Source organism: Tursiops truncatus, chromosome 9, assembly GCF_011762595.2.
Source record: "Tursiops truncatus isolate mTurTru1 chromosome 9, mTurTru1.mat.Y, whole genome shotgun sequence".
Classification (NCBI taxonomy): domain Eukaryota; kingdom Metazoa; phylum Chordata; class Mammalia; order Artiodactyla; family Delphinidae; genus Tursiops; species Tursiops truncatus.
The window spans coordinates 89,750,450-89,773,852 of NC_047042.1; the positions used below are offsets into that span (position 1 = coordinate 89,750,450).

Sequence of the window (23,403 nt, forward strand, 5' to 3'; positions counted from 1 at the left end):
ATCTATTCAGAGGTCTTCTTAGGCCTGATATAAATTTCTTCTATTGCTGCTTAAACATAGCTGGAACAAAGTAAAAGCCAAAAAATGTGTGCTGAATTGAATGAAATTCTCAACCGAATTTCTTTGACAATTAAATTGTGTAGTTACCATTTTGAAGGATCATCCATTGTCTTTATCAATTAGGGGGAAAAGAACCATTTCTGTAGAATCATCCTTCTTTCCCAAGCACTTAAATTTTTCACACTATTTCCTTTGACTATTATTTATATCTCCTAAATTATTGAAATGAAATTAGACTCGGGATCTTCACATTGCAAATATGAGTGTTGATTCACTGCTGTTAAGCTAGCAAAGCAAGGCTGCTGACACCATAACATCTTTTTATTGTTCATCAATAATCTGAATTATTCATATAGCATCTTCCAATACTGGGTAAGGAAAGGGCTATTACTTATGGGTGTTAAAATCTCGGTGATCCATTATTTCAGGGTTTATGGTCAGTATTGTTAGCAGAAATGCATAACACAATTGTTCAATTATTTTCAGAAACAGCCAGTTTAATTCATAGTATTATTCACAGAGCTTTTGAAAGGATCTTAGCAATTACAGCCTAATCCATGCAGCTTATCTCTACGAAAACTGAGGTCCAGCCAGAAAGGTTCAACTTAGCGGAGTCCAAACAATATTCATTAAAACATTTCCAGGTATCAGGCACCCCACTAAGCCTAGGGGACAGTGATTAATAGCCCTGTTCCAGAGCCCAGCCCTAGAGACATCATCTAGGGGAAAAGAAGCAGAGGTGTCCTTTGAACCCAGGTCAAACTAATTCTAAAGTGATTGCTTCTTTCATTTCCATTAAGTAAACTACCTAAGGACTCTTAATTAAGAATCTCCATGGGTCATAATCTGTCATAAGTATCATCTCCAAACTGTCCTCTTAGACCAAGAGTTCTTAGACACTTGGGGAAAAATTAGCCCCTTTATAAATTCAATCAGTCAAAAGATATTCATTGATCACATCCTCTGCATCCTGCCTGGTACAATGAGGTTGGGACAAATTTCACGAGTGATCCCCCAAAGCTTACGCTATAGGAGGATGGCAACAAACAAGCAAATGAGTAATAAATAATTATGACATACAAAGTGCTCTGAAGGGCAGAACAAGGTGCTTTGATAAAGAACAATGTGCAACCTACTAACCTACTTAGAGGTGGTCATCAAGGAAGACCTCTGAGGGGCTGATATTTGAACTGAGGTCTAACTATAAGAAAGAGCTAGCCATGCAAAGAGATTTCCAGTACAGCAATGAAACACACAAATATCAGAAGGTGAGGAATATCTGGATGCATGACTCAAGAACTGAAAGAAAATCCATGTGGTAGCTGGATGGGTTGGAAGAGGTAGGCTGGGTCCAGCCTTTGCAGGACTTTTGACTTTTCATGCAAAGCCAAGGGTATGGTTTTCCTCTAAACAATATGGAAACCACTGAAGAGTTTTAAGTTGGAAAATGATATAATCCAACATTCATTTTTAAAGATGAGTCTCTTAAATCATGGTGGATTGAAGGGGGAAACTAAAGAATCCTGGAGAACCTATTGTAGTGGTCAAAAGTGAGAGATCCTAGGACTTCCCTGGTGGCGCAGTGGTTGAGAGTCCGCCTGCCGATATGGGGGACACAGGTTCATGCCCTGGTCTGGGAAGATCCCACATGCCGCAGAGCGGCTGGGCCTGTGAGCCATGGCCACTGAGCCTGCGCGTCCGGAGCCTGTGCTCCGCAATGGGAGAGGCCACAACAGTGAGAGGCCCGCGTACCGCAAAAAAAAAAAAAAAAAAGTGAGAGATCCTGGTGTCTTAGTCTAAGGTGCTGACAACAGAAATGGAGATAAATGGATCATTTGAAATATAGTTTATGAATAAAATTGATAGGGTTGGCAAATGAACTAGCTGTGGGGAGTACCTGAGAAAAGTAATCATTATGACCCCCCTTCCTCACCCATTTTCTCGATCAAGGAGCTGGGCCAATAGTCATCTTATTTTCTGAGGTACAAAAGAATTGAAAAAACTTGTTTTTATGGTGATGGAAATAAAGAGTTTAGTTTGTAATGTATTATATTTGAGATGACTGTGATACATTCAGCGGGCATATCAAATGGAACTCCAAGTGTGGGCTGGAAATGGAAAGCTAGCTGTTGTCAGCCCAGACATGATATGTAAAGCCAAGGGATTGGATGAGCTCTCCCAACAACAGTAGGCAGAACATGGTCCAGTACTAAGCCCAACGAATACCAGGGAGTGAGCAATGAAAGGACTACCCAGTGAAATAAGAGGAACATTAGGAAAGATGTCATGACAGGAGAGCATTTCAAGGAGGATGAAATACTGAGTAGTTTGAACACATCTGCAAGACCGAATAAGAACAGAAAAATTTCTAATGGATTTGGCATTCAGGCGATACTGGCAACATTAAAAAAGCAATTTCAGTGAACAGGTAGAGTAAAAACCAGATCGGAACAGGTTAAAATGCCTAGGAGGGGACACGCTGAAAACAATTAACGTAGTTAACACTTTCTGGAAGTTAGCACTGAACACAGCGCTGAGAATCAGAGCCGCAGTTAAGACACAGCTGGTGGTGAAGGACTATTTTTGTTTGTTTGGTTTTTAAGATGGGAGCTGTCAGAGCATGTTTATGATGATGGAGATAATCTAGAAGGAAGGTGGGGAGGTGAAAATGTAGGAATGGAAGAAATAGCAAGTCCTTGATACGAAGACAAGGGAAGGTGCTGAAAACACTTATAAAGGGTCTGGCTTCATGGAAGAGAAATAATAACAGCTGCTGAAAACACACCCAAAAAATCCTTGCATTAGAAAATTGCACATACAATTACAATTATCTATCCAGAGAGAAAAAGGGAGATTAAAGGACAGGGAACCAAAGGTAGACATAAGGATTCCCTGGTTAGAAATTCATACAGTCCATCTTAAAACCTCAAAGTGGTTGCTTCTACGGTCCTAAATAAAATTTCTCCTTCATCTGAGCTGTCACTGAGTTATCTCCTGACCATTGCTACAGTGCACTTGGGTGACATGGAGGGTAAAACAACCCTATCATTTTTCTTAGATTTCCTCACCCTACATATGACCCATAACTTTCCTCTTGCTGACATAATAGACAAGCACAGTGGGAGAGGACAGTGGACAGGGACAACTCTTGATATTTTCATCTCTCTCCAAACCTCCACCGCCAGCCTATCCTCTCTCCATGTTTTCTCCCAATCTCCTTGTATTAGTCAGTAACAACGAGATCATTCTTCTTCACAGTGTCTTTTTTCATTAACTGTCATTAACACCTCTGTACTCAGACGTCTTCTATTCCTATTCCACTCATTCATCTATTCTCGTAGCTTTAATTACTATCTCAATATGCTGACAATTCCCCAATGTCTAACCTCTAGCGCCCAATCTTCCTCATAAGCTCCAAGCTCATCTACCCACTCAGCTTTCTGTTGGGCATCCCCAGCTGGGGCCTCAGGACACCTCAAACTTGAGAGTTCTACAACTGAACTCATTACTTCCCTACCCCATCCTCAGAGCAACTCATTTGCCAACATCTAATTGCTTTCTCAGAGAAGAACCCTTGTTTATTCCGAGCTCCCCTGCCTTTGTGTCCAAAATCCAATCAATTACTATCTCCTGTCAATTCTGTTTCCTTCAAATTCATATTCTCCAATTTTCTCCATCTCAGTATTACTCTTAGTTCAGATCACCGTTATCTCTTGCCCAGATTAGGAGAACAGCTCTTCAACTTTTTTCTCCATGCTTCCAATATTGCTTGAATTATATGGCATTCCCTCCACACTGTAGCCAGAATAATATATTCTGCTTATAACAGTTTCATGTCCCCTCTAATTACTATGATGATGCAACATTCCACTTGCAGCCTTGCTAACAAGGGCCTTCCTGGTCTAGCTCTGCTTATCTCTCAGGTCTCACGCCTTCCTCATACATCCTCTCACCTTTGTGCCTGTGTGCCTGTGTTCTGTCTCAAAGGCTGCCACTCACCTCCTAGCTAACCCCCCGCCCTTCACTTAGATCATCTCTTTGGGTCTCAGTTTAGTTGCCACCTCTTCCAGGAATTAAAATGGACCAAAAGTCAATAAAATGCTATTTCTTATCTTTTCAATTCCACCACCTCCTCCTCCCGCTACTTTCTAGTTCCATTCAATAAGACCTTAGCTCCCCAATACATTCTGTGAGAAGAAGAAAGGGCCGTAGACACACACTGAAGAGACTTGGGGATTTTATTGATTGTATGTGTTGATGTATCGAAAAGAAACTGATGTGGAATAGAGGGAGATGGACTTCATTTTTTTTAAATCCCTACTGAATATCTATGAATCCAATGAATCAATGGGAAATAAAAGGCGGTATTTGAACTAGAGCTCTGATATACTTACTTCTCTCGGTGATCTTGAGCCCCCTTCTCGAAATGTTGGTTTACATCGGAAATTAATCTGTCATTTAAAAAGAAAAGTGTATTATATTAGAGATAAGCACCTGACTAGAATGAGTTACCTGAAAAAACCAACAGTGACAGATATTGAGACTACAGAAAAAAAAAAAAACCTCAAAGAATAAGGAACATAGTCTTACACTATTCTTAGTCTTTTGAAATCATCACCTTAGATAATCCCAAGCGATCCTGTTATCTCCAGTCCATGACTCTTCAGTCTCACTGATGAAATCAAAGTTATCTTTAGACAGTAATGCTCTTACGCCATAAATTTGAGAAACTGAGATAATAAAGAGGCAGAAGAAAAATATATGGCAGCTGAAATCATCCAGCTGTGTTTTAGATTTTAAAAGTAGGAAAATATAAACTTGAGACATTTTTAATATGATGAAGATGAGTCACAAAAATACACAAAATTATTCTTCAAGCATTCAGCACTCCCTTACTTTTAGATGCGGAGGTCTCCCTATACATTTACATCTTCTTTAGCTACTTGATAAGGTGAAAGGAGCGTAGAAATGAAGTAGGAAATGAGTACATGGAGTTGGGACAGCAAAAAAAAAAATTATTGTAAAATATTCCTAGTCATTCCCACAAAATATCACTTGGCAACAGTTGATAATGTGTCTGTAAAACTAAATGAATATCCCCGGGGACTAAAATATTTCAATACATGTACACATGGCAGCTCAAGATAGATGATGCACAGAGAATCCCACGTGGAAAAGGGGCAGGAGGCATGGAAGGAAGAGGACAGCAGAGAGCTCACTACTGGAGCCTTTCCCTTGCCCCGATGACAGATAAATGGACTCTGCAGAATCCACCTCCTCTGGAGGAAAGACACCACCGGAATGTCACTTCCAGCCCCTCCCACGCATTAATGCTGTGTAAGCGGGAACGCTGCTCAAAGCAAGGAACTCAGCTTCTGGCCGGGCTCTCTCCATGGCAGCCAATTTAGAAAGAAGTAAACTTACAAAGGTCAGACATGTCTAAACAATGATTTTAAAGAGCTATGGAATTTTTTTTCTTTAATACGAAACATCTTGTGGAAAATCCCATGGGTGAATAACAACGTTTGTTATTGTTGAAGAAAATGAGTACACGTGAGGCTTTTCTCTCTAACCTTATTCCTTTTCCTGAGAATCAACATAAAATGATATCAAATAATACCTCAGCAAACAATACAGTGAATGAAACTTAAGCATTGTCCTTCCATCCTTTCATTATTAATCTGGTAATGTTGGACTTCCAGGTTTTTAAAAGAGCATTGTTTTCAAAAAGTTGAAAATGAAACCTGACACCTGGTCTTTGAAGTCCAAACACTGGCAGCGTAGCAAAAATTGCAGCAGGTGGCGCTGTCTCACCTTTTCTAGCTGTTCGATGCAGGCGGTGTGGACGACGATCTTACAGACCGCACACTTCCTCCTGAGAGCTGATTTCTACAACAGACAATTCAAAAGACAAGAAGAAATGTTAACGGTCTGTTCTGAAGAGCTCCCTGGTAGTAAAGAGAGTATACATAAATGAGGCAAACGTAAACCAATTTAAAACTTCGTCATAAACATTCAATAATCGGACAAACTTCCGCAACAGTACTCTGACCTACCAAGTAACTTCATATCCATGACTGAGGGTGGCCTAAGATTTTCTCTTTAAAACAGAATTATACTAGCTGCTGTATGCTGAGTATATACTATGAACCAAGCTCTTTATTCTGTTATTTTCTTAGTTCCATAACCTAACATTGTAGGCATTATTAACCTATTTTTTTTTCACGTTTACTCTAATAGCTAAGGGGTAGGGTCTAGGTTCAAAACAAGCATGGTTTCCCTACAGCCAAAAGTTTACATTTCAAGGGGCCATCCCCTTGGACTTTTATTCCCAGCACAAATCTATACAAGGCTACTTGGTTTCTGCCCAAATCTTCTGGAAAGTAAGAAGACGAATTTAACTTTTACGAGTCACCGTCCTTATCACCACCACCATCATCATCATCAGAGCAGCAGCAGCCCAGTAACAGCAAAAGCAGCTAAGATGAATTTAGCACTTTCTATGTGCCAGGTATTCTTGTAAGCACCTCACAGAGAGTACCTCATTTCATCCTCACCACCCTAAGAAATAGATACTATTCTTACTACCATTTTACGGATGAGAAAACAGGCCCAGCAAGGGATGTGCCCGAGGTCATATAATTAGAGCACAGCAGGGCCAATTAGTCTGATAGCAGGCTCGTGCTTAAAAGCGTGCACAGTTTGGCCTCCCTGTCAGCACCAGTTAAAATTCACAATAAAAATATTCTCTGAGGTTTATCTTTTTTCTAACAATAAAAAACAAGCAGCAGGGAGAGAGAGAAAGGGGTGGAAATCTCCATTCCATACTGACGGAGCCATGTAACGTCTGACTCACAAATGCTCAGGTCTCTCTATGGAGAACAGGCTAAAAGGCAGATCTGCAGGAATAATTTGGGGGGTTGAGCACTGAAAGAAACTTATTATAACAAAGCCAGTCTGTGACCCAGCCCATCAAAGCATCCGAGTGTGAAAGGCCCGAAGTCCCTGTCCTTAAGAAAGACACAAGACTCAGCTTCCCCTACTGAGATAGGATTTTTAAGCCAAAAATGGAGGTGTGGCTGCTACCAAGGAGCCTGGAAGGACTGCAAACCAGCACCTTGGAAGGTGCAGAATCAGGAAAGGAACTGTAGCCTCCCGCCTCCTCGGTGGTTCTACCCATTCCACACGGAGTCTCCACAGTGCCACCAGCCACCAGCCAAGCATCCAGAACGCTGCAGTCAGTACCGCAGCAACGACACGTGTCGTCTTGATACCCACTGACTAAGGTTTAGGTACCCTGCTTGCAAACGCTTTCGTCACTCGTGGCGTTCCTCTGCCTGAGGAAAGAACATGGTCGGTAACCTTACGTAAGCTTGGCAATCGATTGATTTTGCCAAAAAGGAGGATAAGGGAAACCCAAGCACCTAGCTACACTATTGAAAAGTGTCCTGGCTCTACTACTAAAAAGAAAGCGGCGGGAGGTGGGGAGGAGGGGAAGGGGTGGGAGATGGGGAGGGAGAACAAGAAGAGTGACAAGGGCTTCCCTGGTGGCGCAGTGGTTGAGAGTCCGCCTGCCGATGCAGGGGACATGGGTTCGTGCCCCGGTCCAGGAGGATCCCACGTGCCGCTGAGCGGCTGGGCCCGTGAGCCATGGCCGCTGAGCCTGCGCGTCCGGAGCCTGTGCTCCGCAACGGGAGAGGCCACAACAGTGAAAGGCCCGCGTACCGCAAAAAGAAGAGTAACAAGTACTAGTAGCAGCACCAGCAATGGCAGCATCGCTCAAGGCAACAATAATAAAATTCTAGGTTTGCAAATATTTTCGTGAGCTAAGTGCCCGTAAGGAGCAAACTATTGTTGCTCTCCTGTTGGTTCCGGATCTCCTGGTGGGGATCACTGCTTCAGCACCACCCGCAGCAAATGCACGGGGCTCCTGAGTGAGTCCTGTTGCTCAAGAGTTATAGTGACACTCAGGAGTTGATTTCATTCTACCCATTATCCACTAAACCCCTAGCAGATTTCACCGCACGCAAGCAAAGCAACACTCATGGTAGCAACCACTGATGGGCTTATTTAAGGCCACCTGAAAAACCTCCTTCCTTACCAGTAACTCCTGCCCTGGTGTAGCCTTGTGCCTGACGTGTGCTCTGCACTGGGGCCTGCAGAGCTCCAAGGGCTCCTTGAGGCTCCTACGGAGTCACTGGGGATGGTGGGAAGGGACAAAAGTGCACTCGTCGAAGCCAGAATACCCCTTCCTTGCCTTGTTCTCCATCTGGATTCCAAGTTGGAATCTCCTTTGAATAGGGATCTTGCCTGGAAGAGTTTGAGAGCCTGTGGCATAAGACTGTCCTCTCTCAGCTTCCTAGGGTGAGATGTCTCTACACCGATGTCATTCATGTGTAACAATTCAAGTGCAGTGTTCTACAGATGATAATATAGGAAGAAAAGTGCTTTATGTTATAAAACTAATTTTATTTAAACAATGTTAAATTTTAGAAGGCCCTCATAAGGCATGCTTCTGTGCCTTCTGAGGCAGAATATATAAAACCATAATCTGAATTTTTCTTTATAGTCACTACAACATGACGTATTTTACTACAAAGAACAGTCATTTTTCTGCTTCCTGTCTTTCTATCAGGCTAGAGAGTCTTCAATGTTATAGTGCCTGACTTCAGTTGCCCCCAATTTCTAAAATGACAGCTTCTAATCTGATAAATCAGATAATTAAGGTCTATAATCACATGCAAAATTAAGTGAATAAATTCTGAATGAAGGCCTCAGGTCTTTTTCCATAGTAGAAAAATACATGGATTTGTTTCTCAACTGATGAAAACTGCTCCAGTGAATCCGAAGTCTCAACTGCTGACTTCTTGGTTTACGACTATGCTTTAATTAGTTAAAGTTATTTGAAGTAGCTGGATAATAAGCTTCTGGGCAGAAATTGCTCAATTAATGCTTGGTTATGTTCCAATTTTTATTTGCAAGATTTAAACTAAATATAAAGACAAAACACGGGAATCTAGACATTCTCAATATTGTAACGACTCACTTTTTCTTTAAAAACTCTGAAGTCAATACTTCCTTCACTATGAAAAATGATAAAGCAAGAAAAGTCATTAAAATTAAGTCAGCAGCCTAGTTGTTATTCTTCATATCGGGACATAGCTGTTATGGAACCTAGCACAAAGATACAATTTTAAAAATAAACATGGCCTGGGACCCAAACATGCTTAAAAATTAACATTATAAAAGTTTAATAATTCACTCTCATCAATGAATTTAAAGGCCAATTACCACGAGCCACAACTACTGAGCCCGCGTGCCACAGCTACTGAAGCCCGCATGCCTAGAGCCCGTGCTCCGCAACAAGAGAAGTCACCGCAATGAGAAGCCCATGCACCGCAACAAGGAGTAGCCCCCGCTCGCCACAACTAGAGAAAGCTGGTGCACAGCAACAAAGACCCAACACAGACAAAAAAAATAAATAAACACTAAATTGTCAAAAAAAAAAAAAAAGGCCAATTAGGCTTACTGCTTCAAATATCAAGTAACCTCAGTGTCCTTACTAAGGGTTTCCTGATTTTGTCAAAGGAAATCCATTAATTTGTAATTGTGTGTGTGTGTGTCACACCTGTAAAAACTAGTGGAGGGGGCACATCTATGAAAACTAAGACAACATAGGCTATAACATAGATTATATCCCATTATACTCTGATCATAATTTACTTATATAATAATGACACAATGAATGATATGCTATGCTTTAGGATGGTGGGCGTAACCTAACCAGCAGACCTAACAGTGATTGTAAGAGAACACACTCAAAGTTCTGACTTGGCCCTATATGTTTCCCATGCTGTGGGCACTGTTGGCATTCCAAGCGGTGACAGTTCCTCACCAAACTTCAGCTCATATCAAGCATGGAAGTAAAACTGTCACAGCCTTAGACCCCTGTCTCTGGGGATGGAAGCTGGAGCGGGGACAAAAGGACCAGAGGCAAGCAGTGGTAGAAAGTATATAACTGTCCCTGAGAAACAGTTTAATATCTAATCCTATCCCACCTACCCACTTCCTTTGGTCATAAGTCCCTGATCCATATGTACCACCAAGCAAGCTATATGTTCTTCCTTTGAACAAGAGATGTGATTTCTGCTAAGTAGCAATGAATATCTGGTAGTAGTTAACAGCGTTTGATAGAGACAGAAAGAAGAGAGGGAGGGAAGGATAGGGTAGGAGAAAGAAAGGGAAACCTAGTTTCACAGTTCATGATTTCTGATAGGTCAAGGCCTCCTTGCTGCCCAAGGAAACTTAAATTGAATGCCACCCCTAATAGTCTGAAGTTTGACCCCAAAAGCATGTACAACAAGGCTGGCTGAGCCCCTTCCCGATAAGCACACACCAAATCTCATTTTTCCCTTAAGATGGTCAAGTAATCCTGCCTCTGACCCCACCTCTCTCACTGTATTCTTAAGGACGCCACCCTCCCCCCAACACACACACACACACACACACACACACACACACAGCTTTAATCACCAGAGATCAGAAGTGGAGAAGTAGGAGGAAATATTTAGTCTCCGGAGCCGACATGGCAACCCTTTCTTGGCCTCCTGTCTCAGGAGACCTCAGGGCCAGAGGCTGCTGCTGGCCACACAGAAGTACTGGCCTGGCAGCATCTCACTGCACACAGAGTTCCCAGACATGGGCTCACAGACCCAGTGCAAGGAAGCACTGCTTCCATCAGCCCCGCCCTTATCATAAGGCCACAGCGACAAAAGGATGCATGGCCAGGGAAGGGGCTCCAGGCAGGAACCCAACCATCCTGGGAGTGGGGAAGGGGGCACAGGAGGCACTAGGGGGAGGACAGGATGGAGCGCCGAGTGGTGAAAAGTCAGGAAAAGGGGGCTGCATGAGGCTGGTGGGATGAGCTTCCCAACTCAGGCTCCCCCAGCTGTCTTCTTCCCAGTAATTCTCAGCCCCCTCACCTTTCCCACGTCAGAAGAATCATGGTGAGAAACAGAAACTGAGCACTGGGAGTCAGGCAAAGGAGAAACAGCGAGTGCGGCAAGAAGAATTTTATCCTCCCTTCTGGACACAAAGCTCGGTCTACAGGGGCACAGTGATGGGAGGGGGAGACGGGGCAACTGGGCCCGGGCAAGGCTACCCTTTTCTTCCTCTCCGAGGGTGGGGTGAAGGGACTGCTCGGTAAAGTGCAGGGAAGGAAGCTTCCTAAGCCTTCAGAGTGTCAGGAATTCAGCGTCCTTCCAGTGGGGATTGCCCCTACGGGCAACACGAACAAGAACACTGCTGCTGTATAATCCTAGGTAAATGCAAACAAGGGTTCTTTGATTTATTTAAAAACCCAATTAGAAGAAACGACAAGCATTCTCGGCAAGTTCTACTCCCTGGGGTGTCTAGGATGCAACCTGTAAATTGGTGCTAGGGAAAAAGAAGACTGACATTATCTGGAAGTTCTGTGCATGTGGTTTCAGGGCCAAAGCACAGGCTCCATCGCCACTCACGCCAGCGCCTCTTTTCCTCAAACAGAACACAGGCCGTTTTGGACAAACCGAGAGGGTGGCTAGCTGACGTGCCAGCGCGCCCCTACCGTGGCTCCTCGCTGCGTAACTAAGTCGCTCCGAGACGGCAGGACTTCAAGAGCCCAGACCGGGGAACAGAGATGCCTCCCGTCAGGGGGGCGGGGTGGAGGGGGGAATCTCAGAGCCCACCTCTGAGGGTCTCCTGCAGGGAGCCCTCCCTCTGTGTGAAACCCTCAGCCTGGGTACTGCTGCCGGAGTCAAGGCCTTGATCTGTCAGGGCCCCAGGTGTTTGTGCCACATGTCCTCTGGACAGGGCTCAGTGAGGGCCGGATCCCTCTGGGATATCCCCACAGCGTCGCCACCCTAGATACCAAATGATGCCAGAAGTACCTCAGAATATACGAAAGGGGAAGGAGGAGGGAGCCGCAGGAGGTTGAGGGGTTGGGAAGGGGGTCACGTAGACAAGTGACGAAAATACTCAGCAACACGCAAATACACACCGATGCGCCTACATCCGCACACGCCAGCTCTCGGGAATCAGGATGGTCTGAGATGTCCCACGTGTGAACTTTGCATGTAGCTGGAACAATGTCAGCATTCTGAGTGCTGTGCGGGAAATAAAGAGAAAGACGCTTCTGTCCTTCCTGGGAGAAGCTGGCGCACCACTTGAGACGACACGGAGGACTTGAAAGAAAAGGTCACTAACAAGAGAAGACCGTGCACGGCCGAGTGCTGAATGAACAGCTCAGACAGTGAAAGCTGTAATCTAGAGCAGGGTGAAGCCCCAGCGGCTGACTCAGTACAAAGGACGTAACACCAAAGACAGCAAAGTGTTGAACTGGGCCTTGAAAAGATGTAATATTTGAAAATTGAAGCCACTCCAGCAGGGAGAGGATCCAAAGTCTCTTTACATAGTAGGCACTGATGCCTCCTCAAAGGAACAGAGCAGGCTTTTGCGTGTCCGATGGGGCGCTGAGCCAGGGGCCCACAGGCGTCCATCTGCGTGAGTCACTGGGCACCATGCTTAATGGTGGAGTGTGGAGGCCTCTCTGTGTGCCTGGTCGGGGGTCAGGTGGAAGGTGGGGAGTGGGAACACTGGCTGTGGGTCACGAGGGTCTCAAACGGAAACGGCAAAGCAGAACTTTTCCTGAGAGGACCTGGGTTACAAAGTATAGAGTTACAAGAAGATGGAGATTCCTCTGTATTTCCATTCTGCCCTAATCCAACACCAGGAACACTGCCTGACACATATTAGGAGCTCAAGAGATATTCTAGCAGGGAGGGAGGGAGGAGAGAGGGAGGGAGGAGGGAGGGAGGAGAAAGGGAGGGAGGGAGGGAGGAGAGAGGGAGGGAGGGAGGAGAGAGGGAGGAGAGAGGGAGGGAGGGAGGAGAGAGGGAGGAGAGAGGGATGGAGGGAGGGAGGGAGGAGGGAGGAGAGAGGGAGGGAGGAGGGAGGGAGGAGAGAGGGAGGGAGGGAGGGAGGAGAGAGGGAGGGAAGGAGGAGAGAGGGAGGGAGGAGAGAGGGAGGGAGGGAGGGAGGAGAGAGGGAGGGAGGAGGGAGGAGAGAGGGAGGGAGGAGAGAGGGAGGAGAGAGGGATGGAGGGAGGAGAGAGGGAGGGAGGGAGGAGAGAGGGAGGAGAGAGGGAGGGAGGGAGGAGAGAGGGAGGAGAGAGGGATGGAGGGAGGGAGGGAGGAGGGAGGAGAGAGGGAGGGAGGAGGGAGGGAGGAGAGAGGGAGGGAGGGAGGGAGGAGAGAGGGAGGGAGGGAGGAGAGAGGGAGGGAGGAGAGAGGGAGGGAGGGAGGGAGGAGAGAGGGAGGGAGGAGAGAGGGAGGAGAGCGGGATGGGAGGAGAGAGGGAGGGAGGGAGGAGAGAGGGAGGGAGGAGGGAGGGAGGAGAGAGGGAGGGAGGGAGGAGAGAGGGAGGAGAGAGGGATGGAGGGAGGGAGGGAGGAGGGAGGAGAGAGGGAGGAGAGAGGGAGGGAAGAGGGAGGGAGGAGAGAGGGATGGAGGGAGGGAGGGAGGGAGGAGGGAGGAGAGAGGGAGGGAGGGAGGAGAGAGGGAGGGAGGGAGGGAGGAGGGAGGAGAGAGGGATGGAGGGAGGGAGGGAGGAGGGAGGAGAGAGGGAGGGAGGAGAGAGGGAGGGAGGAGAGAGGGAGGGAGGAAGGAGAGGTGAAAGGGCTTGCAGACTAGGGCTTTCTCCTCAGTGTAAGCCCCCAGCCCAACCCCAGTCTGGAGAACTGGTGGCTTTGGAATTGAGACAAAACCCCTCTAGGACACAAGCATTTTCAGGATAGGCAATCCCAAAAGAAGAGAGAAAGAGGCATTCTATAGGTGTTTGAGGGACAGAAGACCTTCATAAATACTAGAGGGAAAGTGGGGTAGAGGCTTCATGGTAAGTACAGCTAAACAATTTTTGTGACCACAAATGTGATGTCTTTGGGGGAATTCCAGAGATATCGGACGGGAAGGCTATCTTGCAAAAGGCTGAGGTCTTACATAAATGGGTGGAGTTAAGAACAGGAAGTCTGCATTACTGATGCTCATGTGATCCCACCTGTGTCTGTAGGCTAGTAAGGCTCTGCAACATCTACTTGGGTAGCAAGTTGTGGGGCTGCAGAGGATTGGGGCCAGCACGCAGGCCAGACTTCCCAAAGAGAAGTCCCGGATGGGCGATGCAGGTTAGGCTAGAAAGGTGGATTGGGAAAAGATTGCTAAAACCCTTAAATCTCGAGTGAGAAATACAAATTTGAACCTAATAGGCAATGGGGCACTAATAATTTTTGAGACTCATGTGGCCAAAAATAATAATTCAATCTGGTGGCAGGATGCAGCACTATCTGAAAGCAGGAGGAGGAAGACAAAAGGAAATGAGATGATTGAAAGGTGGATTGGGAAAAGATTGCTAAAACCCTTAAATCTCGAGTGAGAAATACAAATTTGAACCTAATAGGCAATGGGGCACTAATAATTTTTGAGACTCATGTGGCCAAAAATAATAATTCAATCTGGTGGCAGGATGCAGCACTATCTGAAAGCAGGAGGAGGAAGACAAAAGGAAATGAGATGATTGATATATTAATTCAGTCAACCAATAAATACTGAGCACCTACTAAGTGCCGTTCACTGTCCCAGGCACTGGGGATACAGTAGTGAATAAAACATTGAAAACAAATTTGTTTTTATCTCATGGGGCTTACATTCTCCTGGGAGAGACAAACAATAAACACGATAGGTAAGTGTGATACACGATACGCTGACAGGAATAAGTGCTAAAGAGAACAATTAAAGTGAGAACGGCGGCTGGGGGGTATCGGGGCAGCGGAGGGTTGAAGTTGGGACAGGTTGGCCAGGAAAGCTCTCACTGAGAAGATACATTTTAAGAAACACCAGGAGGGGGACTTCCCTGGCGGTCCAGTGGTTAAGGCTCCACGCTTCCAGTGCAGGGGGTGCGGGTTCGTTTCCTGGTTGGGGAACTAAGATCCCGCATGCTGCATGGCATGGCCAGGAAAAAATAAAATAAAAATAAAAAAACTGAGCTACAAAGCAATACTTTAAAAAAAAAAAGAAGAAACACCAGGAGGAAGTGAGGGAGTTGGCCATGTAGTTATCTGGGGGAAAGCACTTCAGGCAAAGGGAACAGAAAGTGCACAGCCCAGAGGCATGAGGACTGTGGGATGTTTGCAGAGTGACCAGGAGCCAGGGTCACTGGAATGGAGTGATCTAGGCGGAGATGAGGGAGACCACGATGGCAGGCCAGGTCACACAGGGATTAAGTAATGAACAACAAGAACCTACTGTATAGCGCAGGGAACAATATTCAATATCTTATGATAACCTGTAATGGAAAAGACTGAAAAAGAATATATATATATAACTGAATCACTTTGCTGTGCACCTGAAACTAACACGACATTGTAAACCAACTATACTTCAATTTTAAAAAAAGATATTAAGTAATGAGACTTCACAGTGGAAATTCACGTATTAGGCAATGAGCGCCTGAATCGGAGCGATGAGAATGGAACAGAGGGCTAAGGCAGAGAAGCAAGAGTGGTGCACGGACAGAGCACGGCCCTCTTTCCATCATACGCAGGTCTCCGGAAAGGCGAACACAGACGTCTCACACCTGGGCCTCATGTCTTTCAGGAGAATAACTGATACAGCCAAGCACGGCTTCACTCCTACTCCGCGGTCAGCTCGCTGATCGTGTGTACACCAGCCGACTACACCTACCGCACTCTTGGGACCGTCTCCGAAGTACTGCAATAAAACTCACTTAACCTGCTCTTCAAACAGCTTCGTTTGCTCTGTGCTAAGGAACACATTATCTGAAGCACTTTGCATATGAAGTGTTTATGCTTCCAGAGACACCTCCCCTGAGGAAGCACAGATGTGCCCATGTGTCTGGGGTAGGCAGGACCCTCCGGAGCTAAGGCACAGAAGGGTCTACTCCACAGCTTCCCTAGAGACACGGAGAGAAGGAGAAAAGTGCCACTGTTCGTCATTGTTTGGACACGAATAAAAGCTTTCTATTTCCCCGACAGCCAGTACGGTTTATATTTTTCATTTGAAGAGAACAAAAAGCAAAATCCTAGAGCAGAAAGCTACGGGAAGGGAAAGGACTTTGTGAGCTGAATATGAGAACCAGAACAACACGTGGGAACCTCGCCAATCAGGGCTCACGGGAGAAACAATTCAGTAAGAACCAAATGAGTAGCTATCGTGTTAGTTCAAAGCTAAGTTGATGGCTGGTTATAAAGAATGACACCTCACTGTGTTTTGACCACTGGATCAGGATTGGAAGAAGTGGTGGTCAGAGTGGCACAGGTTCATTTTAAGAGGGGAAAAAAGGGCATGCCTGTGTCTCAGCAGTTTACCCTTGCACTGAGATTCGTACCAAATCATTCTCTTTAACAGTGATTCAAAAGCGGCTTATATCAGTGACTTTAGCACATTTTTTAAATGAGAAGATAGTACATTTTTTAAATGAGAAGATAGTACATTTTTAAATGAGACGATAGTACATTTTTAAATGAGAAGATAGTACATTTTTTAAATGAGAAGAAAGCGATAGGTACAAGGCTTCTCTAATGGGCTTCAATAGAAAACTACCACAGGACTCTTAGGAGATGTCTACCTCTTGGAACTCGATTGGGTAACTGGTGTACACAGCTGCTATCTTTTGTACATCTACATAGAATTCAGGTACAGTTATTGAGACATAAACCAAATACACATTGCAGCTGTTACTTATGGAAAGGAGGATGAACGGCCTGCTCAATCTGTATCGGCTGGTACAAGTTTAATGGAAGGATACCAACACACGGCTGCCTCCAGAGCCAGGATGTGAGAAGCTGCGAGTGCCCCTCATTGACTGGTCCAAGATTGCCGCCCCGGTTAGGCATTCTTTCTGCCCGCTCCTGCATGGCCACGATGCATTAATAAAGGATTTCAGACTAATGAACCTCAAGAAATCTTCAGAAATCCATAATTCTATTTCCCACCGCTGGTTCTCATTTTACCCAAGCACGTGCCCTATTTCCTCATTTCTTTTTTCCCATGTGTTTCCTCTGTGCTTCTCAGCTTTGGTGTCAGCGGGGTCTGACCGTGGCCGGTCAACAGCTTTAATGTTATCGTGTGCTATCTTCCTGCTTTGGTTCTTTTCAGCTGCTTTTATGGCTGCTCCCCGTTCAATGTTTATAGTTTCTTCAAAGTTATCTCAGATCAAAGCTGCCATGTATCTGACTGTAGGTTAACTGAAGTGTTCCCATATGTACAAAAAATGTACATAAATATGATTACAAGTATACAGGCACTAATAAGTAGATAGTCACACAATTAGAGCCCTACACACACGACGAACACATGTGTACTCCCAATTTTCCAGCAGATAGGTATGAGTGAGGATGGGCTGGTCATATCACAGAAGTCACAATAGAGACAACAGGAAATGATGTCTCATCATTGTCTTAATTGTCTAGTTCCAAGGTAGTAGTATATCAAGGGCATAGCAGAGATCTGAAGCTTAACGTAAACTAGAAAACACCAACCAAAGTTTGCCTTTTATTACTTGCTAGTGTGAGAGCACCGTATATGCCATCTTACCTGCAGCATGAATCCTAGTATGTTCACATGATGAGTTTACTTTGTGGAAATAGATAAAGTTGGTTTTTTAAAGTTCACAGCTTAAGATCTCTAAGCAATGATTTAGAGACATTTGCCTTAACCTGGAAGATTGTGTCTCCTTAAGAAGCCATATCAAACCATGGTAAATTACCTATCCTTTTACTGCCATTTCCAACATCCCAAGCTGTTGATGATGCAATTAAGTCAAAGTCTTTCAGCCAATCTGGCCCAAGAAGACAACCATTTCAATCATAGCTCACCCAACACTGTATCTCCAATTGGCCGTGTGGTTTTCACCCACATACATACAACTACTGGTACCATCTTTCAATGAGGATATCATTACCGCAGACAGAATATTTACCAGGAGGCTGGCAGTATAATATATACATTATGTGCTCTAGAGACACAGCTCACTTCAGCCATGCAAAGTGGGTACCACTCACCTGCTTTATAGATAAGGAGCTGAGACCCTATGAGATTGAGCAACTTGCCCAAGACAGACTGGCCAGGAGTAGAACCTAGGTCTTTGTGACTCAAAGCCATCTCCTTCTCTTACATCTTACTACTCTCCTCTCATTTTACTAGTGACAGATTTGGGGAGCAGGACTGAGAAAGCTAGGTAACCATGACGTTCGACAAGACTGCTTTAGATGATCTAGTCTCATGACAGCCCCAAGGGGATGGACTTATGACAACCCTACCATGACCACCTGTGCCAAGAATGGTCAACAGCAGTCTCTATCCTCCATGAGAATCAAATAAGAAGGGCACGACACAGGCTAAACAGGGCTTATAACCCCTCAATAGCCTGTAGTAGTGAATGTGGAATCTCCCTGTGAAGAGCCTTAAAAATAAGGCAGAAATTCAAACGCCCTGGATTCTAAGTGTAACGATACTTAAGCGGCAGGGTTGATCTGGTGACAGGCGTCTGCGTGTGCGTCTTTCAAGAATCACATCACTGAACTCGTTCATTCATTCTGTGGAAAAGGGCAGGGTAACTGCTTAATGCAGTCAGTGTTCTCAGTACTGAGGACCCAGGAGAGCACAAGACAGGCAGAGTCCCGAGCTAAATGGAGTTTATGTTCTGATAGGGACACAGACAGGCAAGTAAGGAAGGGATTTTTTTTAAAAGGTTAGAAAGTGATGTGCACTAGAAGAGATGGAGAGAATGGAGAAGGGGCACAGCTGGGCTGGTTGTTTCACCCTCTCTTTTATTCAGTGAGAGAAAGCGGGATGATTACAAGGCCCTCCAAAGTTACTACCCTGGCGCTGCCTGTTGGGTTTCAGTTTCTGACCATCCTCTGGAACCACTTTTACTCAAGGAGGAATGAGCCGAGCAACCAATTTTTATTGAGTGCTTGCGACTGGCCACATGGTTCATTGCTATATATGCTTTATCTCATTGAAGTTTCCAACAACCATAAGCAGCTGGTATTATCGACATTTTACAGATATGAAACTGAGGCTTAAAGACGTTAAAACAATGATGGACATCACACAACTAGAAAATCCCAGAGCCTGGATTCAAAGCCGGGTCACTTGATTCCAAAGCCCACACACCACCTTGAATGAAGACACCAAAGCAGGCTTTGCCATTTCCTTCTGTCTTTAAAACATTACCTTCTGCAACCTGTATCTGCCTGGCATACGAGGTAAGAAAAACAACAAGAAAAATCTCCTAAAAACGGACAATATCAACCTTGGGGTCAGCAGTAGTTCTGGGTAACTGCTAAAGTAAACAGTGCTTCAGCTGAGATTGGGGCCTCTGAGCGGTAAGAACGTTGGTTAGAACCTGTTGTTCTGGGTGCCCGGCACTGAGAGACACTGGAAGAAGGGAAAGCCCTTCTGTACACCTGGGCATTGCCTAGGCGATATGTAAACCCTACACTGAATCCCATGCAAACTACCTCTATTAAGTGACAGAACCGTACCCATATTAAATAAGAAGAGACCCGCTCCACACAAGCACACACCCATATGCAAACACACAAATGCAGCCTCAATCTACAAGTATCATCGCAGAAGAGATGACAACCATGCTCAGAGGCTCAGGCTCTAAAAATAAAATAAGACAGACAGACAGATGGCTTAATGAAAGTTTCAAACAAAGGCAAAAGAACTGCATAAAGAGACAGAAAAGTGAAGAAGCCCCACCGCAGTGATTAAGTGTCTCTGACCTGTGTTTCCTTTAAGTGGGAGTAAACTGCCCCAACGACCACCCCAAAGGGTCGTTGTTACTGACCAACACTGACAAGAGGAGAACTGCATTGCGTGGATAAATAGTTTCCCACTGAATACTGAGATCTCACGAGATGACAACGGGTGTTCTGTGGGGAAAATAATGGGTTTTCAACAATCATCCCTTCCCCGCAAGCAAACAGAGAGCAAATCCTGCATCCCTAATGCCTCTCTCGGAGCCTCAGAAGACATGTTAGATTATCAAAGGTGTTCAGTGTTTTCTAAACTTGTTCCATCACAAGCCATTTTTAAGGAAGAATTTTCCATATTGCTTTTACAGGAGTTCAGTGCTCTCTAGGACACGATTTTATTTTTTTGAAAGCAGACTGTGCAAATAGACAATGGTACTGCTGATGCCGGGTCACCTAGGAGAGAGTGGCAGAGCCCTGCACCTCCCTGGGCTCCGTATCTTATCACTCTCTCTAGTGCACAAAGTGGGCAGGGTCAGTATTACAAGCTCCTCAAGCATACGAATAACACTCTAAGCTAAATAATTACAATGATAACGATAGCTGTCATAATAACAATGGCTAACTGAGGGCCTGCCCCATGCTAGACCCAGTCCTGTGTGTGCACTTGGACGATCTCATGGACATTCCCGACCATCTGGCCAGACACATATGGGCAACACCCCTTGCACACACAGAAACACCCCACCCCCTTCCTCCACTCACATCCACTGGCTCGGGGGTCAGGAGCAGAGAGTCTCTCTGAGCAGATGCTTTTTCAAAACTATTTTTGTTGACGGCTCTGCTCTCCCCGAGTCATCTGCATTCATGAGCTCCTCAATATCTTGGTGGTGGGAGGCGCCTCTGGTAGACAGCGGCCTTAGAAGCGCCGCGGAGATGGCATCTTCACGGCTGGTACCCAAACAGCTTGGAAGGCTGGCTTAGGCTTCTGGGCTTTGCTGCCACACTCACAGCTCCCTCTGTGAGCCCGGCTACCATCTGGAGCTGCGGAGCGTCAGTCTGCCGTGCTGGAAGACCAGGGGCAGCGAGGGGTGGGGGGAGGGGTGGTCCCAGCCCAGACTGAGGCTTGCGTCCAATGTTGGTGCTCTGGGGTATCTACCCACCAGATCCGAATGCACAGACGGTCAGAGGTCCCCAGCCGCCTGTGCTGGGGACCGACTCTCTCATCTCGCTCACAGTGCACAGATGCCCACAAATCAGCATCTTCATGGGCCACTGGCCAGTGCTCGCATCTTCTAGAGATGAAATAGACAGGGCTGTCACCAGGTTCGCCATCTTTTTTCTCTTTCAAAACAACGGAAAGCTTCCTTCAAACAGGGCAGAGAGCTACTGCTCTTGTACTCTTCTTACAAGTTTCTTCCAAAACCCAGGGACATAGCCAGCATCCTTTCGAGCAGATGCTGTGATGCCCGATTACAAGGATGAGGCTTCTGACCCATCAGGAAGAAGACACAGCCTGTGAGATGTTTTCCAGAACGAGTTACTTTGATTTGTCACACTCGGCTGGTCCCACCCATGACCTAGGGAGACTATGCACATTACACACAGCAGCAAAATGACAGGGAAAGTGTAAGAGTCTCAGCGTCGGGGCATCCCAAACAGAAGGCCTTGTTGAAACCAAAGTCCAACCAAACTACCAATTAGCTCATTCAACTTAATGACATTGAAATATAAGCAAGGATAGGAGAGAAGGAGGGAGGACATTAACATGTGTCAACTACTTTAATCCTCCTGCCAATTCTGAAGAGCAGATATAATCATCACCGTTTTACAGAGCAACCTGAGACTCAGGGCAGCAGGGCAGAGCTAGGATTTCTATCCAGACCTATTTGTCGCTGGATCTGAGTAGCCCCTCACTCTCCACTCCCCCGCTCCCCATCTCACCTGACCGCCCTATTGCAATTAGTCATCGACTTAATAAAACTATATTTGTTAAGCGCTGAGCAGTATTGGAAGACACCTTAGAATCAAGGTCAGGTGTTACAGGCGGGTTTGGCCATTTTTGCTAAACGTGACCCACAAGGACAAGAGTAAAGTAAAACACACAAACGAAACAATAACAAAAGCGAAACGGTACCCATTAGCCTACCCACAAAGAGAAGGTGACAGAAGTACACTTAAGTATAGAGAAGATATAACTGGTAACAGCATTCCGAAGCCTGACAGCTCCTTTCTTCTCTTGCCCAACCTCTGCGGTCTCCCCCACCTTTCTACCTACCCTATTCCCGTAGTTCTGGCACCTACCTGTCTGTCTGCTCACTTATCCAGAAAGCCACATACCTCTCAACTGAAATCCTCAATCAAGCCTGATTTAAATGTACCTGTGTGAGTGCATCTGAGAGCCGTGTGCAGGCATCTGCGTGGCCAGGTAAGGTAACTCACCTTAACAGAATATCTTCTGTCTTTGCTTCCTAGGGCTGCCCTAACCAAGGACCACAGCCTGGGTAGTGTAAAGCAACAGAAATGTGAATTCTCTCATAGCCCTGGAGGCTAGAAGCCTGTCGTCATGGTGTGCATAGGGTTGGCACACTTCTGAGGGCGAATCTGTCCACGCCTCCCTCTTAGCTTCTGGTAAGAGCCTGCGATCCTTGCCTTGCAGCTCTATCACTCCAATCTCTGCCTCTATCATTACATGGCCTTCTTCCCTGTCTACCACTGTGTGTCCTCTCCTCTTCTTATAAGGACGCTTGTCAGAGTGCATGAGGTCCCACCTACTGCAGTATGACCTCATCTTAACTCATTACACCTGCAACAACCCAATCTTCAAATAAGGTCACATTGTGGGATCAAGGGGTTTAGGACCTCAACATATTTGGGGGGTACACGATTTATGGCACAACAGCCACTCTACACCAGAGGCAGGGACCAGGCCACTTCATTTGGTTCTGACACTCTCTCTGTGAAGTAGATCAGTGGCTCCCTACCCACTATGTGTGACAGCACATATGTCATCTGTAGAGTTTGCTTGTTTTTAACATATTCATGCCTGGTCCCACTCCCCAGAGATTCTGATGTGGTAGATCCAGGCTGGGAACCAGTCATTTAAAAAAATAAAGTTGAAGGAAAGCTTCAGAAGACACTACAATGCTCCTCCAGGAATAAGAATCACTGAGGTCTAAAGATGTTAAAATTAAAAAAAATTTTTTTAATAAAAATAAAAAAGAATCACTGAGGTCAATCTTAATAACAATACAGTAAATCAGGAAATGGGGGCAAAACGAGGTGAAATGATATGCCCCAAATTCACTCAGTAACTACATGGAACAATAGGTTTTCAAATTCAGGTCTGTCTCACTCAGAGTCCCCTTCCTTCCCACTACCCATGTGGCCTTTCTGTGTCTACATGTCTCTGGGCAGGTGTGACCACGGTTGTTTGTACCCCTACGTAGTGATGTAGGCAGTGTCTTTTAAGTGTAAAAATTGGTGTGCAAAGGTATGTACTCAATGGATTCTCAGGGAGGCATGAGTTT

At 45.6% G+C, this 23,403-nt stretch overlaps 1 protein-coding gene across 1 annotated transcript in view; it reads right to left on the reverse strand.

The window, feature by feature from the left end:
- The window catches only part of DGKI (diacylglycerol kinase iota), a 456,496-nt gene that overhangs the window by 255,586 nt on the left and 177,507 nt on the right, over positions 1-23,403 (reverse strand). Inside the window, exons 4-5 of the mRNA XM_073809968.1 lie at positions 5,875-5,949; positions 4,455-4,511 (exon numbers count right to left, since the gene is read on the reverse strand). Coding sequence (XP_073666069.1) covers positions 4,455-4,511; positions 5,875-5,949 — 132 coding nt within the window. The remainder of the gene's footprint in view (positions 1-4,454; positions 4,512-5,874; positions 5,950-23,403) is intronic.